The sequence below is a fragment of the Oscarella lobularis genome, chromosome 7, assembly GCF_947507565.1.
Source record: "Oscarella lobularis chromosome 7, ooOscLobu1.1, whole genome shotgun sequence".
Taxonomy (NCBI): domain Eukaryota; kingdom Metazoa; phylum Porifera; class Homoscleromorpha; order Homosclerophorida; family Oscarellidae; genus Oscarella; species Oscarella lobularis.
The window spans coordinates 3473812-3491110 of record NC_089181.1 but is presented as its reverse complement, the minus strand read 5'-3'; the positions used below and the strand labels follow the sequence as shown (position 1 = coordinate 3491110).

The following is a 17299-nucleotide window of genomic DNA, read 5'->3' as shown; positions in this document are numbered from 1 at the left end:
CAAATAAAAGCCCAAAGGTATCTCAACCCCATACCCCAAAATTCCTCCCACTTGATTGTTCTGTTGACCCCCTCCTTCACCGCTCATTCTCATCTGCATGCCTCTTCCCTTCTTTCCCCGATTCCTCCATATCCATGCCCCTAAAATAAACAAATTAAAAACAATTCATTAACAATAATTCATTAGACAAAATCATACCTATATCACATACCACCGACCGACCCGCTGCCCATCCTCTCTCGCCCACCGCTCATCCTTCTCCTCCCTCGCGTGTCCCATCCCTCCTATCTGATCCTCCCATAGATATGCCCCTAGAATAAACGACTTAAAATAATTCATTAAAAAGAATACTACTTATAACACATACCATCGATCGATCCGCTGCTCATCCTCTCTCACACATCGCTCATCCCTCTCCTCCCTTACGTGTCCCACCTCTCCTCTGATCCTTCCATACGTATGCCTCTAGAATAAACGAGTTAAAATAATCCGCTAAAAGGAATAATACCCACAGCACATACCATCGTCCGATCCGCTGCCAATCCTTCCTCTCACCCATCGCTCATCCCTCTCCTCCCTCGCGTGTCCCATCTCTCCTCTGATCCTTCCATACATATGCCTCTAGAATAAACGATTCAAAATAATTCGTTAAAAGGAATATTACCTATAACACATACCATCGATCGATCCGCTCCTCATCCTCTCTCTCACCCATCGCTTATCCCTCCCCTCCCTTGCGTGTCCCATCCCTCCTCTCATCCTCCCATACATATGCCCCTACAATAAACGATTTAAAATATTTCACTAAAAAGAATAATACCTACAACACATACCATCGATCGATTCGTTGCTCATCCCCTCGCTCACCCATCTCTCACTCTTCTCCTCCCTCGCGTGTCCTATTCCTCCTCTCGTCCTTCCATACATATGCCCCTAAAATAAACAAGTCAAAATAATTCGTTAAAAAGACTAATACCCATAGCACAAACCATCGTCCGATCCGCTGCCAATCCTTTCTCTCACCCATCGCTCATCCCTCTCCTCCCTCGCGTGTCCCATCTCTCCTCTGATCCTTCCATACATATGCCTCTAGAATAAACGATTCAAAATAATTCGTTAAAAAGAATATTACCTATAACACATACCATCGATCGATCCGCTGCTCATCCTCTCTCTCACCCATCGCTTATCCCTCCCCTCCCTTGCGTGTCCCATCCCTCCTCTCATCCTCTCATACATATGCCCCTACAATAAACGATTTAAAATATTTCACTAAAGAGAACAATACCTACAACACATACCATCGATCGATTCGTTGCTCATCCCCTCGCTCACCCATCGCTCACTCTCCTCCTCCCTCGCGTGTCCTATTCCTCCTCTCATCCTTCCATACATATGCCCCTAAAATAAACAAGTCAAAATAATTCGTTAAAAAGAATAATACCCATAGCACAAACCATCGTCCGATCCACTGCCAATCCTTTCTCTCACCCATCGCTCATCCCTCTCCTCCCTCGCGTGTCCCATCTCTCCTCTGATCCTTCCATACATATGCCTCTAGAATAAACGATTCAAAATAATTCGTTAAAAGGAATATTACCTATAACACATACCATCGATCGATCCGCTCCTCATCCTCTCTCTCACCCATCGCTTATCCCTCCCCTCCCTTGCGTGTCCCATCCCTCTTCTCATCCTCCCATACATATGCCCCTACAATAAACGATTTAAAATATTTCACTAAAAAGAATAATACCTACAACACATACCATCGATCGATTCGTTGCTCATCCCCTCGCTCACCCATCGCTCACTCTTCTCCTCCCTCGCGTGTCCTATTCCTCCTCTCATCCTTCCATACACATGCCCCTAAAATAAACAAGTCAAAATAATTCGTTAAAAAGAATAATACCCATAGCACAAACCATCGTCCGATCCGCTGCCAATCCTTTCTCTCACCCATCGCTCATCCCTCTCCTCCCTCGCGTGTCCCATCTCTCCTCTGATCCTTCCATACATATGCCTCTAGAATAAACGATTCAAAATAATTCGTTAAAAAGAATATTACCTATAACACATACCATTGATCGATCCGTTGCTCATCCTCTCTTACCCATCGCTTATCCCTCCCCTCCCTTGCGTGTCCCATCCCTCCTCTGATCCTCCCATACATATGCCCCTACAATAAACGATTGAAAATATTTCATTAAAAAGAATAATACCTACAACACATACCATTGATCGATTCGTTGCTCATCCCCTCGCTCACCCATCGCTCACTCTTCTCCTCCCTCGCGTGTCCTATTCCTCCTCTCATCCCTCCATACATATGCCCCTAAAGTAAACAATTTAAAATAATTCATCAAAAAGAATAATACCTACAGCACATACCATCGACCGATCCACTGCCATTCCTTTCTCTCACCTATCGCGCATTCCTCTCCTCTCTCGCGAGCCCCATCCCTCCGCTGATCCCTCCATACATATACCCCTAGAACAAACGAATTAAAAACCAAAATAGAAAATAAATAAGTTAAAACCACACCTTATGATTAATCTCCTGCATGACCCATCTCTACACAACACAAAAAACCAAAGCCCATACAACGCATAAAATTACGATGCACTTATCTAACAAAGCCTCGCAACAAGCCTTCCCTAAAAAACAACCTGAAAAAAGAAAAAAATGAAACAAACCTTCCCCCTAAGAACACAAAGAACTACTTAGGAAACAACACCCAAACCATACACAAATCCACGCCCTACTTTCACCCGCACAACATACAACACGCGAAAACACCCGAGAACGCAAAAAATCACAACAACGACGCCGGTTTCCCCACGCGGGCCCCCAACTTCCACCGCGTAACGTAAACGACCCCTCGAGCACGCCCTAAAACCCGTCGCGCAACGATCTAATTCCAAAACTAGCGCAGAGAGCGAATAATAATAATACGAAAACGGATAGAACGCGTAGGTGACCCCGCAACCGAAACACGCGCGATGAAAAGACACACAAACATGCAATCTACCTTTCGTCGCGACCAATTCCCTCTCATTCCCTCTCCTTCGCCCCATTTAAAGCCACCATAGAAATGAAAGAAAATCCTAACCCCGTATGCGCGTAACCCCGGATAACCACGAAGGAAATTTCAAATCATCAACGAAAAATAAATAAGAAAGACTCCCCACACGTCTAAAAACCTACAACACTACACGCCCACCACCGGTCCCAACTTAGAACGTAGCTGAAAATTATCAGAAACGCAAATGTGAACACATCGTTAAAACGGAATTTTATTACATCAAACCTCAAATACGCCCAAGAGACCCTACACCCATATTAAACTACATAAAATTCTCTACAAAACCCCAGTAAAATAATTGCCAATACTCTTAACCTACTATATAGAATAAGAAGTATAAGTTGAAGGTCTTCTAAAACACGTATTTAGTAATAATCAATAGAGATCACACCCAATGACGTCACCCATAGGAATGTAGATAGTACTCACAAAACGCTTTCAAATGATATATTATACGACCACAACGAACCAAATAAGAAGTTAATCCAGCAACTTATAGATTTTAGACCCCCTTTTTGAATTCTAAATTTTAGCATAATTCCATAAACAATGACTTAGGACACCCAGGATTTTTTTCAGAAAGGGACACCCGCGGTAGAATTATATTCCGCAACTTTACCAACGCACTCCCATATCTCCCTAGCAACTAAAAATCTTAAAAGAATTTTCCTAAACACAAACCTCTTTAACCAACCATAACTTTACAATAGAAGCGCGATTCAGGACCCAATCTTCCCCTTCCAGTAATACCTCGCCAAGGAACCTATAAACCCTGCTGTTGCCATAGTTACCAAGAATTTTCTAAAAACCAATATATCGATCCCCAAACCCCGCCACCCGACTCTCCTGCTCCCCACGCTCGCTAGGCCCCTTCCTTCTTCCCCCTTTCCCCCCCCCCCCCCAAAGGGGCAATACCCCACCACCATAAATCACCAAACGGAAAACCTACAAGGAATAACTCAACGGGAAAAAAAAAAAAAAAAAAAAAAAAAAAAAAAAAAAAAAAAAAAAGGAAAAAAGATAAACGAAAAATATAAGTATACAAATTACTCCAACCTTCTAAACAGGACACCAAATTCCAGGTCGGTCGTGGAGACTAGCAGTTGATACAGATCTGCCTTGTGCAATATCCGTACTATAACCCCTCTCGATGGTCTGAGTCCTGCGTCTCCGCAATCGATCGGAACCCCCATATGGTGTCAAACTAAAAATACAATAAAAAATAAATGAAAATAACCCATAATCATACACATAACCCACTCCACCCCAACATCAACCCTTATACCCACTCTAAAAACAAATAAAAAAGCCCCAAACCCATACCAGACCCCTAACATCCGTTACTAAGGCCCCGCGAAATTGACACGCCCTGCTCACGTGAACCCGCACCCCAACGTCCCCATAAAAGGCCCCCTCAACCCATACCAACCTCACCAAATAGCATACAACCCCAAAAGTAAATTCATAAATAGAACCCATTAGGAAATCAGCCTCTAAACCTTAAAACCAGCCTAGCATAGTCATCAACACCTTAAAAGAAAGCCCACCCTCCCTAAGCAACCCCTCCCCTAGCGACCGCGACCCTAACACCACTCTGAAACCTACCTAATCAAGACCCTGCCGCTAAAAAATATTCACGTAAACACACATGCCATTTTCGACCGACACATCGGGCTAAAATCCACCGCCGTCTATGCCACAAACGTGACAGACGATCCAAAATTAAACTTTCACACCGAAAATTATATATAAACGGCACACTTCGCGAGAACTGATCAGGCACTGACGAGGTCACGATTAGACCGAAACGCGTCTGCCCCTACCATTTGATCGTTCTCGCAAACGATGACATCCCAAGACGACGACAGCATTGACGAAGCAATTCGACAGGGAGTTCTCCCTAACCTCCCCTCCTCAGAGGAGGAAGAAAAGCTCTTAGACGGCAACGACGACGGAAATAAAAACCCCCGCCCATTCTGGGAAAAGACGCTTGAAGAAGCAGCACTCTCAGCGAGTGTGGGAACAGTCATCAGGAAATACGTCGAGCAGGAAATAGAAAAAGAACGAGAACACATGAGAAGGAAACTACGAGAAGGAATGTTAGCACACGAAAAAATGGATATCCCCACCGATATCCCTACTGAAATATCTACACCATCAAACGGTACGCCACCTCTGATCGAACACACACCACAACCTCTATTAGTCTCCACACCAAGAGGCATACCAGGCCCAAATAGCCTACAGCAAGATCTCAATGAGCTCGCTGACTTTATCATTGGAGTCGCAGCAGATCTAACTCGCGCTCACTTACGACTGTCAGAACATATTCAATACAAAGAGACAGGGAGAATACCAAGGGGAATGCAATCAGGATCTACGGTCAATGCCTTTAGATCAGGAGACACTAAAATCGCTCACGAACTCGCAGAACTAAAGCAGCAATACCACACCGGAATAATCGACGCGCTAATTGTACACTACACTAAGGTCGTTTCTAAACTCGAGGAAGACCAGAAGCGAGGCAACGAACGGGAAGAAATGCTACGCCGACGCTACCCGGGAAGCCCACTCTGGGAGAACTACGAAGAATATATAAAACACGAAACCGCGAACAAAGACGCACAACCCTCATTCTTCAGCCGTTACTCGCGGAAACGAACGAACGGTAACGCCGATACGAATGACACCGCTTACCTTACTACCCCTTCTAACTCCTCTAGACCGAAGAGGAAGCGACCGGAACTACAACCGGAACTACGACCGGCGCGAAAAAGAAGACCGAGACGCGGGAAGAAACGCCCACGGCGACTCCCGAAGCAGAAGGTCATCCGGCCGAGGTCACGAAGGTCGCTTCTAAAGCGTAGACAGAGATTGTCCGCCTTGTTGTCCCTTCTATCGAAAATAAAAAAAGATTCTAAAGCAAACACTGTTATAAACCTTTCGTCCCGCGTACTCACCACACACGAACACTCCGTGCTCCAAAAAGGACTCTCCTTCTGCCCAACACCCCTCCGCCCTAATAAAAAAGACTTACTAAAATCAATCACGGGATTTGCTCGAAAACTCCGCCTCCAATATTATTTTACCCATCAAAATCCAATAAATAAAACACATCCTAAACACCCACTCAAACCAAAATCATCCTTCACACTAAAACATGTAAAAAATCACCAACTTGAACATTTTATTACCGCACTTAAAAGCCATGCATTAGCCTTGAAACCTAAAAGACCTAGACTCAACACCTCTAAAGAGGAACGTACAGCCATTAAAAACCTTAAATCCTACAAAGACATCGTCATTAAAAGAGCAGATAAGGGATCTTGCATTGTTATAGAGGACACAACTAACTATATAACAGAAGGACTCACACACCTTACCCAACCGGAAATCTATAAACCACTAACAGAAGACCCCACACCAGCAATTGTAAACTCAATTGCAACAGCAATACAACACTTCTACCAACATGGACCGCTTGATTATTATACCTACAAACACTTACTCCCAGATCCAGAAAACACACGCACTCAAATACTCTACTTTCTTAAAAAACTCCATAAAAACCCCCACGGTGTTAGACCAATCTGCAGTGGATCATCAGGACCAACGGAGCTAATATCTGCACTGGTAGACTCCTACCTCCAACCTATTGCTACCCAACAACCAAGCTACATACGGGACAGCTCACACCTTATAAAAATACTGGACAACGTCTCCCTCCCTTCAACAACAATCTTAGTAGCATTAGATGTGAAATCCCTCTACCCTTCTATCCCTCAAAACGAAGCTATCAACGTTTGTGGCACATTTGTGCAACAACACTATAACGATCCAAATATAACCAACATGATTAAGATTTTCCTCTACTATATTCTTGCAAACAACACGTTTATCTTTAATAATAAACCGTACCTCCAACTCAGAGGCACAGCCATGGGGACGAAAACAGCCCCATCCCTGGCAAACCTATTCATGGCACACCTCGAACAGAAATTCCTCACGTCACAACCACATACACCACTTTACTGGCTACGCTATATCGATGACATATTTCTACTTTGGACAACCTCTGAACAGAACCTAAACACCTTTCTCACTAACCTCAACGAATTCCACCCAACTATAAAATTCACATCAGAAATCAGCCACACAAACACTACATTCCTGGATATAGATATCTTCAAAGGTAATCGGTTCAACCAAATCGGGATACTAGACATCACTACCCATATCAAACCAACCAACAAATTTCAATACCTACACTACACTTCATCACACCCAATATCAATGAAAAGAAGCGTAGTCACTGGTGAATTACACCGCTTTCTAAGATCAACCTCCTCACTAGGTGACTTCCTAAACCACAGAGAAAACCAAAAAACACGATTTCTCAATCGAGGCTACCCTCGAAAACTAATTAAGGACATAAACAAGCAATTTCCGTTCACACGACGAACGCAACTTATTGAAAAAATTCCAGACCCCGCAACCGTTACAACAAAAGAAAACTCCAAACCACCCCTTACACTAGTCATCCCATACGACCCCTGGTTTCCTAGCCTACGAAAAACACTTAACGATCTATGGAAACGCATTGAAACAACCCCCTTACTACACTCCATCTTCCCTACAAAACCAAAGATAGCATTTAAACGCACACAAAATCTAGCAGACACTCTCGTAAGAGCAAAACTCCCTACTACCACCACAACTCCTACCAGCAATACTCCACCAACAACCCCGCCCACACTTGAAACCATCTATACAACAATCACACCATGCAAAATCTCCAACTGCAAATGCTGCCCGATCTTACGCAGGAGAACATCCTTCACCAGCCTAGTCACCAATGAAACATACCCTATCACGGATACATTCTCATGCAGTTCAAAAAACTTAATATACCTCTTGGAATGCCCCGACTGTGGCAAACAGTACATTGGCCAAACTACCACCACTCTAGCAAAACGAATGCAACGACACCGTAGCCACTACCACCAAAAGAAAGACCTCTACCTTTACGCCCACTTCCATGACCACGGGTGGAAATCTCTAGACAAACTAGGGGTACAACCTATCGACTCAATCCCGGACTCATCATACGATCTACACTGGTTAGAACAACACTGGATCTCGTGCCTGGAAACAAGAAAACCAAAGGGACTCAACGCAAAGGATGAAAGACTCCCTTTCTAACTCTAACAGACTAACTCTAATAGACCATATAAACAAATAAAAAACACACACTACATACACTACCCAGAAACTCACCACAAATGAACGCCTCCAAAGCCTTCTCTTCTCTATTCTTTTTCTATGACTGACTCTTCCGCTTGACTTCCCACAACCAAATTCTACAAAAACGAAAAAAGAAAAAATATCAGCCCACCAAATAAAAGCCCAAAGGTATCTCAACCCCATACCCCAAAATTCCTCCCACTTGATTGTTCTGTTGACCCCCTCCTTCACCGCTCATTCTCATCTGCATGCCTCTTCCCTTCTTTCCCCGATTCCTCCATATCCATGCCCCTAAAATAAACAAATTAAAAACAATTCATTAACAATAATTCATTAGACAAAATCATACCTATATCACATACCACCGACCGACCCGCTGCCCATCCTCTCTCGCCCACCGCTCATCCTTCTCCTCCCTCGCGTGTCCCATCCCTCCTATCTGATCCTCCCATAGATATGCCCCTAGAATAAACGACTTAAAATAATTCATTAAAAAGAATACTACTTATAACACATACCATCGATCGATCCGCTGCTCATCCTCTCTCACACATCGCTCATCCCTCTCCTCCCTTACGTGTCCCACCTCTCCTCTGATCCTTCCATACGTATGCCTCTAGAATAAACGAGTTAAAATAATCCGCTAAAAGGAATAATACCCACAGCACATACCATCGTCCGATCCGCTGCCAATCCTTCCTCTCACCCATCGCTCATCCCTCTCCTCCCTCGCGTGTCCCATCTCTCCTCTGATCCTTCCATACATATGCCTCTAGAATAAACGATTCAAAATAATTCGTTAAAAGGAATATTACCTATAACACATACCATCGATCGATCCGCTCCTCATCCTCTCTCTCACCCATCGCTTATCCCTCCCCTCCCTTGCGTGTCCCATCCCTCCTCTCATCCTCCCATACATATGCCCCTACAATAAACGATTTAAAATATTTCACTAAAAAGAATAATACCTACAACACATACCATCGATCGATTCGTTGCTCATCCCCTCGCTCACCCATCTCTCACTCTTCTCCTCCCTCGCGTGTCCTATTCCTCCTCTCGTCCTTCCATACATATGCCCCTAAAATAAACAAGTCAAAATAATTCGTTAAAAAGACTAATACCCATAGCACAAACCATCGTCCGATCCGCTGCCAATCCTTTCTCTCACCCATCGCTCATCCCTCTCCTCCCTCGCGTGTCCCATCTCTCCTCTGATCCTTCCATACATATGCCTCTAGAATAAACGATTCAAAATAATTCGTTAAAAAGAATATTACCTATAACACATACCATCGATCGATCCGCTGCTCATCCTCTCTCTCACCCATCGCTTATCCCTCCCCTCCCTTGCGTGTCCCATCCCTCCTCTCATCCTCTCATACATATGCCCCTACAATAAACGATTTAAAATATTTCACTAAAGAGAACAATACCTACAACACATACCATCGATCGATTCGTTGCTCATCCCCTCGCTCACCCATCGCTCACTCTCCTCCTCCCTCGCGTGTCCTATTCCTCCTCTCATCCTTCCATACATATGCCCCTAAAATAAACAAGTCAAAATAATTCGTTAAAAAGAATAATACCCATAGCACAAACCATCGTCCGATCCACTGCCAATCCTTTCTCTCACCCATCGCTCATCCCTCTCCTCCCTCGCGTGTCCCATCTCTCCTCTGATCCTTCCATACATATGCCTCTAGAATAAACGATTCAAAATAATTCGTTAAAAGGAATATTACCTATAACACATACCATCGATCGATCCGCTCCTCATCCTCTCTCTCACCCATCGCTTATCCCTCCCCTCCCTTGCGTGTCCCATCCCTCTTCTCATCCTCCCATACATATGCCCCTACAATAAACGATTTAAAATATTTCACTAAAAAGAATAATACCTACAACACATACCATCGATCGATTCGTTGCTCATCCCCTCGCTCACCCATCGCTCACTCTTCTCCTCCCTCGCGTGTCCTATTCCTCCTCTCATCCTTCCATACACATGCCCCTAAAATAAACAAGTCAAAATAATTCGTTAAAAAGAATAATACCCATAGCACAAACCATCGTCCGATCCGCTGCCAATCCTTTCTCTCACCCATCGCTCATCCCTCTCCTCCCTCGCGTGTCCCATCTCTCCTCTGATCCTTCCATACATATGCCTCTAGAATAAACGATTCAAAATAATTCGTTAAAAAGAATATTACCTATAACACATACCATTGATCGATCCGTTGCTCATCCTCTCTTACCCATCGCTTATCCCTCCCCTCCCTTGCGTGTCCCATCCCTCCTCTGATCCTCCCATACATATGCCCCTACAATAAACGATTGAAAATATTTCATTAAAAAGAATAATACCTACAACACATACCATTGATCGATTCGTTGCTCATCCCCTCGCTCACCCATCGCTCACTCTTCTCCTCCCTCGCGTGTCCTATTCCTCCTCTCATCCCTCCATACATATGCCCCTAAAGTAAACAATTTAAAATAATTCATCAAAAAGAATAATACCTACAGCACATACCATCGACCGATCCACTGCCATTCCTTTCTCTCACCTATCGCGCATTCCTCTCCTCTCTCGCGAGCCCCATCCCTCCGCTGATCCCTCCATACATATACCCCTAGAACAAACGAATTAAAAACCAAAATAGAAAATAAATAAGTTAAAACCACACCTTATGATTAATCTCCTGCATGACCCATCTCTACACAACACAAAAAACCAAAGCCCATACAACGCATAAAATTACGATGCACTTATCTAACAAAGCCTCGCAACAAGCCTTCCCTAAAAAACAACCTGAAAAAAGAAAAAAATGAAACAAACCTTCCCCCTAAGAACACAAAGAACTACTTAGGAAACAACACCCAAACCATACACAAATCCACGCCCTACTTTCACCCGCACAACATACAACACGCGAAAACACCCGAGAACGCAAAAAATCACAACAACGACGCCGGTTTCCCCACGCGGGCCCCCAACTTCCACCGCGTAACGTAAACGACCCCTCGAGCACGCCCTAAAACCCGTCGCGCAACGATCTAATTCCAAAACTAGCGCAGAGAGCGAATAATAATAATACGAAAACGGATAGAACGCGTAGGTGACCCCGCAACCGAAACACGCGCGATGAAAAGACACACAAACATGCAATCTACCTTTCGTCGCGACCAATTCCCTCTCATTCCCTCTCCTTCGCCCCATTTAAAGCCACCATAGAAATGAAAGAAAATCCTAACCCCGTATGCGCGTAACCCCGGATAACCACGAAGGAAATTTCAAATCATCAACGAAAAATAAATAAGAAAGACTCCCCACACGTCTAAAAACCTACAACACTACACGCCCACCACCGGTCCCAACTTAGAACGTAGCTGAAAATTATCAGAAACGCAAATGTGAACACATCGTTAAAACGGAATTTTATTACATCAAACCTCAAATACGCCCAAGAGACCCTACACCCATATTAAACTACATAAAATTCTCTACAAAACCCCAGTAAAATAATTGCCAATACTCTTAACCTACTATATAGAATAAGAAGTATAAGTTGAAGGTCTTCTAAAACACGTATTTAGTAATAATCAATAGAGATCACACCCAATGACGTCACCCATAGGAATGTAGATAGTACTCACAAAACGCTTTCAAATGATATATTATACGACCACAACGAACCAAATAAGAAGTTAATCCAGCAACTTATAGATTTTAGACCCCCTTTTTGAATTCTAAATTTTAGCATAATTCCATAAACAATGACTTAGGACACCCAGGATTTTTTTCAGAAAGGGACACCCGCGGTAGAATTATATTCCGCAACTTTACCAACGCACTCCCATATCTCCCTAGCAACTAAAAATCTTAAAAGAATTTTCCTAAACACAAACCTCTTTAACCAACCATAACTTTACAATAGAAGCGCGATTCAGGACCCAATCTTCCCCTTCCAGTAATACCTCGCCAAGGAACCTATAAACCCTGCTGTTGCCATAGTTACCAAGAATTTTCTAAAAACCAATATATCGATCCCCAAACCCCGCCACCCGACTCTCCTGCTCCCCACGCTCGCTAGGCCCCTTCCTTCTTCCCCCTTTCCCCCCCCCCCCCCAAAGGGGCAATACCCCACCACCATAAATCACCAAACGGAAAACCTACAAGGAATAACTCAACGGGAAAAAAAAAAAAAAAAAAAAAAAAAAAAAAAAAAAAAAAGGAAAAAAGATAAACGAAAAATATAAGTATACAAATTACTCCAACCTTCTAAACAGGACACCAAATTCCAGGTCGGTCGTGGAGACTAGCAGTTGATACAGATCTGCCTTGTGCAATATCCGTACTATAACCCCTCTCGATGGTCTGAGTCCTGCGTCTCCGCAATCGATCGGAACCCCCATATGGTGTCAAACTAAAAATACAATAAAAAATAAATGAAAATAACCCATAATCATACACATAACCCACTCCACCCCAACATCAACCCTTATACCCACTCTAAAAACAAATAAAAAAGCCCCAAACCCATACCAGACCCCTAACATCCGTTACTAAGGCCCCGCGAAATTGACACGCCCTGCTCACGTGAACCCGCACCCCAACGTCCCCATAAAAGGCCCCCTCAACCCATACCAACCTCACCAAATAGCATACAACCCCAAAAGTAAATTCATAAATAGAACCCATTAGGAAATCAGCCTCTAAACCTTAAAACCAGCCTAGCATAGTCATCAACACCTTAAAAGAAAGCCCACCCTCCCTAAGCAACCCCTCCCCTAGCGACCGCGACCCTAACACCACTCTGAAACCTACCTAATCAAGACCCTGCCGCTAAAAAATATTCACGTAAACACACATGCCATTTTCGACCGACACATCGGGCTAAAATCCACCGCCGTCTATGCCACAAACGTGACAGACGATCCAAAATTAAACTTTCACACCGAAAATTATATATAAACGGCACACTTCGCGAGAACTGATCAGGCACTGACGAGGTCACGATTAGACCGAAACGCGTCTGCCCCTACCATTTGATCGTTCTCGCAAACGATGACATCCCAAGACGACGACAGCATTGACGAAGCAATTCGACAGGGAGTTCTCCCTAACCTCCCCTCCTCAGAGGAGGAAGAAAAGCTCTTAGACGGCAACGACGACGGAAATAAAAACCCCCGCCCATTCTGGGAAAAGACGCTTGAAGAAGCAGCACTCTCAGCGAGTGTGGGAACAGTCATCAGGAAATACGTCGAGCAGGAAATAGAAAAAGAACGAGAACACATGAGAAGGAAACTACGAGAAGGAATGTTAGCACACGAAAAAATGGATATCCCCACCGATATCCCTACTGAAATATCTACACCATCAAACGGTACGCCACCTCTGATCGAACACACACCACAACCTCTATTAGTCTCCACACCAAGAGGCATACCAGGCCCAAATAGCCTACAGCAAGATCTCAATGAGCTCGCTGACTTTATCATTGGAGTCGCAGCAGATCTAACTCGCGCTCACTTACGACTGTCAGAACATATTCAATACAAAGAGACAGGGAGAATACCAAGGGGAATGCAATCAGGATCTACGGTCAATGCCTTTAGATCAGGAGACACTAAAATCGCTCACGAACTCGCAGAACTAAAGCAGCAATACCACACCGGAATAATCGACGCGCTAATTGTACACTACACTAAGGTCGTTTCTAAACTCGAGGAAGACCAGAAGCGAGGCAACGAACGGGAAGAAATGCTACGCCGACGCTACCCGGGAAGCCCACTCTGGGAGAACTACGAAGAATATATAAAACACGAAACCGCGAACAAAGACGCACAACCCTCATTCTTCAGCCGTTACTCGCGGAAACGAACGAACGGTAACGCCGATACGAATGACACCGCTTACCTTACTACCCCTTCTAACTCCTCTAGACCGAAGAGGAAGCGACCGGAACTACAACCGGAACTACGACCGGCGCGAAAAAGAAGACCGAGACGCGGGAAGAAACGCCCACGGCGACTCCCGAAGCAGAAGGTCATCCGGCCGAGGTCACGAAGGTCGCTTCTAAAGCGTAGACAGAGATTGTCCGCCTTGTTGTCCCTTCTATCGAAAATAAAAAAAGATTCTAAAGCAAACACTGTTATAAACCTTTCGTCCCGCGTACTCACCACACACGAACACTCCGTGCTCCAAAAAGGACTCTCCTTCTGCCCAACACCCCTCCGCCCTAATAAAAAAGACTTACTAAAATCAATCACGGGATTTGCTCGAAAACTCCGCCTCCAATATTATTTTACCCATCAAAATCCAATAAATAAAACACATCCTAAACACCCACTCAAACCAAAATCATCCTTCACACTAAAACATGTAAAAAATCACCAACTTGAACATTTTATTACCGCACTTAAAAGCCATGCATTAGCCTTGAAACCTAAAAGACCTAGACTCAACACCTCTAAAGAGGAACGTACAGCCATTAAAAACCTTAAATCCTACAAAGACATCGTCATTAAAAGAGCAGATAAGGGATCTTGCATTGTTATAGAGGACACAACTAACTATATAACAGAAGGACTCACACACCTTACCCAACCGGAAATCTATAAACCACTAACAGAAGACCCCACACCAGCAATTGTAAACTCAATTGCAACAGCAATACAACACTTCTACCAACATGGACCGCTTGATTATTATACCTACAAACACTTACTCCCAGATCCAGAAAACACACGCACTCAAATACTCTACTTTCTTAAAAAACTCCATAAAAACCCCCACGGTGTTAGACCAATCTGCAGTGGATCATCAGGACCAACGGAGCTAATATCTGCACTGGTAGACTCCTACCTCCAACCTATTGCTACCCAACAACCAAGCTACATACGGGACAGCTCACACCTTATAAAAATACTGGACAACGTCTCCCTCCCTTCAACAACAATCTTAGTAGCATTAGATGTGAAATCCCTCTACCCTTCTATCCCTCAAAACGAAGCTATCAACGTTTGTGGCACATTTGTGCAACAACACTATAACGATCCAAATATAACCAACATGATTAAGATTTTCCTCTACTATATTCTTGCAAACAACACGTTTATCTTTAATAATAAACCGTACCTCCAACTCAGAGGCACAGCCATGGGGACGAAAACAGCCCCATCCCTGGCAAACCTATTCATGGCACACCTCGAACAGAAATTCCTCACGTCACAACCACATACACCACTTTACTGGCTACGCTATATCGATGACATATTTCTACTTTGGACAACCTCTGAACAGAACCTAAACACCTTTCTCACTAACCTCAACGAATTCCACCCAACTATAAAATTCACATCAGAAATCAGCCACACAAACACTACATTCCTGGATATAGATATCTTCAAAGGTAATCGGTTCAACCAAATCGGGATACTAGACATCACTACCCATATCAAACCAACCAACAAATTTCAATACCTACACTACACTTCATCACACCCAATATCAATGAAAAGAAGCGTAGTCACTGGTGAATTACACCGCTTTCTAAGATCAACCTCCTCACTAGGTGACTTCCTAAACCACAGAGAAAACCAAAAAACACGATTTCTCAATCGAGGCTACCCTCGAAAACTAATTAAGGACATAAACAAGCAATTTCCGTTCACACGACGAACGCAACTTATTGAAAAAATTCCAGACCCCGCAACCGTTACAACAAAAGAAAACTCCAAACCACCCCTTACACTAGTCATCCCATACGACCCCTGGTTTCCTAGCCTACGAAAAACACTTAACGATCTATGGAAACGCATTGAAACAACCCCCTTACTACACTCCATCTTCCCTACAAAACCAAAGATAGCATTTAAACGCACACAAAATCTAGCAGACACTCTCGTAAGAGCAAAACTCCCTACTACCACCACAACTCCTACCAGCAATACTCCACCAACAACCCCGCCCACACTTGAAACCATCTATACAACAATCACACCATGCAAAATCTCCAACTGCAAATGCTGCCCGATCTTACGCAGGAGAACATCCTTCACCAGCCTAGTCACCAATGAAACATACCCTATCACGGATACATTCTCATGCAGTTCAAAAAACTTAATATACCTCTTGGAATGCCCCGACTGTGGCAAACAGTACATTGGCCAAACTACCACCACTCTAGCAAAACGAATGCAACGACACCGTAGCCACTACCACCAAAAGAAAGACCTCTACCTTTACGCCCACTTCCATGACCACGGGTGGAAATCTCTAGACAAACTAGGGGTACAACCTATCGACTCAATCCCGGACTCATCATACGATCTACACTGGTTAGAACAACACTGGATCTCGTGCCTGGAAACAAGAAAACCAAAGGGACTCAACGCAAAGGATGAAAGACTCCCTTTCTAACTCTAACAGACTAACTCTAATAGACCATATAAACAAATAAAAAACACACACTACATACACTACCCAGAAACTCACCACAAATGAACGCCTCCAAAGCCTTCTCTTCTCTATTCTTTTTCTATGACTGACTCTTCCGCTTGACTTCCCACAACCAAATTCTACAAAAACGAAAAAAGAAAAAATATCAGCCCACCAAATAAAAGCCCAAAGGTATCTCAACCCCATACCCCAAAATTCCTCCCACTTGATTGTTCTGTTGACCCCCTCCTTCACCGCTCATTCTCATCTGCATGCCTCTTCCCTTCTTTCCCCGATTCCTCCATATCCATGCCCCTAAAATAAACAAATTAAAAACAATTCATTAACAATAATTCATTAGACAAAATCATACCTATATCACATACCACCGACCGACCCGCTGCCCATCCTCTCTCGCCCACCGCTCATCCTTCTCCTCCCTCGCGTGTCCCATCCCTCCTATCTGATCCTCCCATAGATATGCCCCTAGAATAAACGACTTAAAATAATTCATTAA

The 17299-nt window shown here is 43.8% G+C and overlaps 2 protein-coding genes and 2 long non-coding RNA genes across 4 annotated transcripts; 2 read left to right on the top strand and 2 right to left on the bottom strand.

Annotated features, from left to right (window-relative positions):
• Positions 1–760: 760 nt before the first annotated feature.
• On the bottom strand, positions 761–3898 carry LOC136188858 (uncharacterized). Its single transcript, XR_010670316.1, has 14 exons — positions 3033–3898; positions 2546–2670; positions 2392–2491; positions 2236–2335; positions 2082–2179; positions 1926–2025; positions 1770–1869; positions 1614–1713; positions 1458–1557; positions 1302–1401; positions 1146–1245; positions 990–1089; positions 834–933; positions 761–777 (listed from the first exon to the last, which is right to left on the bottom strand). It is a non-coding gene; the product is annotated as an uncharacterized lncRNA (long non-coding RNA).
• Positions 3899–4493: 595 nt separating this feature from the next.
• On the top strand, positions 4494–5973 carry LOC136188925 (uncharacterized). The gene is made up of 2 exons (XM_065976731.1): positions 4494–5754; positions 5810–5973. The coding sequence occupies exons 1-2, from the start codon at positions 4932–4934 to the stop codon at positions 5944–5946; spliced, it is 960 nt and encodes a 319-aa protein (XP_065832803.1). The 5' UTR covers positions 4494–4931; the 3' UTR covers positions 5947–5973.
• A 3268-nt stretch (positions 5974–9241) lies between these two features.
• LOC136188926 (uncharacterized) lies at positions 9242–12379 on the bottom strand. Its single transcript, XR_010670335.1, has 14 exons — positions 11514–12379; positions 11027–11151; positions 10873–10972; positions 10717–10816; positions 10563–10660; positions 10407–10506; positions 10251–10350; positions 10095–10194; positions 9939–10038; positions 9783–9882; positions 9627–9726; positions 9471–9570; positions 9315–9414; positions 9242–9258 (listed from the first exon to the last, which is right to left on the bottom strand). It is a non-coding gene; the product is annotated as an uncharacterized lncRNA (long non-coding RNA).
• A 590-nt stretch (positions 12380–12969) lies between these two features.
• On the top strand, positions 12970–14449 carry LOC136188594 (uncharacterized). The gene is made up of 2 exons (XM_065976328.1): positions 12970–14230; positions 14286–14449. Exons 1-2 carry the CDS (start codon positions 13408–13410, stop codon positions 14420–14422), a joined length of 960 nt encoding a protein of 319 aa, XP_065832400.1. The 5' UTR covers positions 12970–13407; the 3' UTR covers positions 14423–14449.
• The last annotated feature ends 2850 nt before the right edge of the window (positions 14450–17299 follow it).

What these genes read in the sequence shown, in the direction of transcription:
- LOC136188925 (XM_065976731.1), top strand. Translation starts at nt 4,932, where the DNA reads ATGACATCCCAAGACGACGACAGCATTGACGAAGCAATTCGACAGGGA. An exon ending in CTCGCGGAAACGAACGAACG is followed by an intron (nt 5,755 to 5,809) that starts GTAACGCCGATA and finishes TAACTCCTCTAG; the next exon opens with ACCGAAGAGGAAGCGACCGG.
- LOC136188594 (XM_065976328.1), top strand. Translation starts at nt 13,408, where the DNA reads ATGACATCCCAAGACGACGACAGCATTGACGAAGCAATTCGACAGGGA. An exon ending in CTCGCGGAAACGAACGAACG is followed by an intron (nt 14,231 to 14,285) that starts GTAACGCCGATA and finishes TAACTCCTCTAG; the next exon opens with ACCGAAGAGGAAGCGACCGG.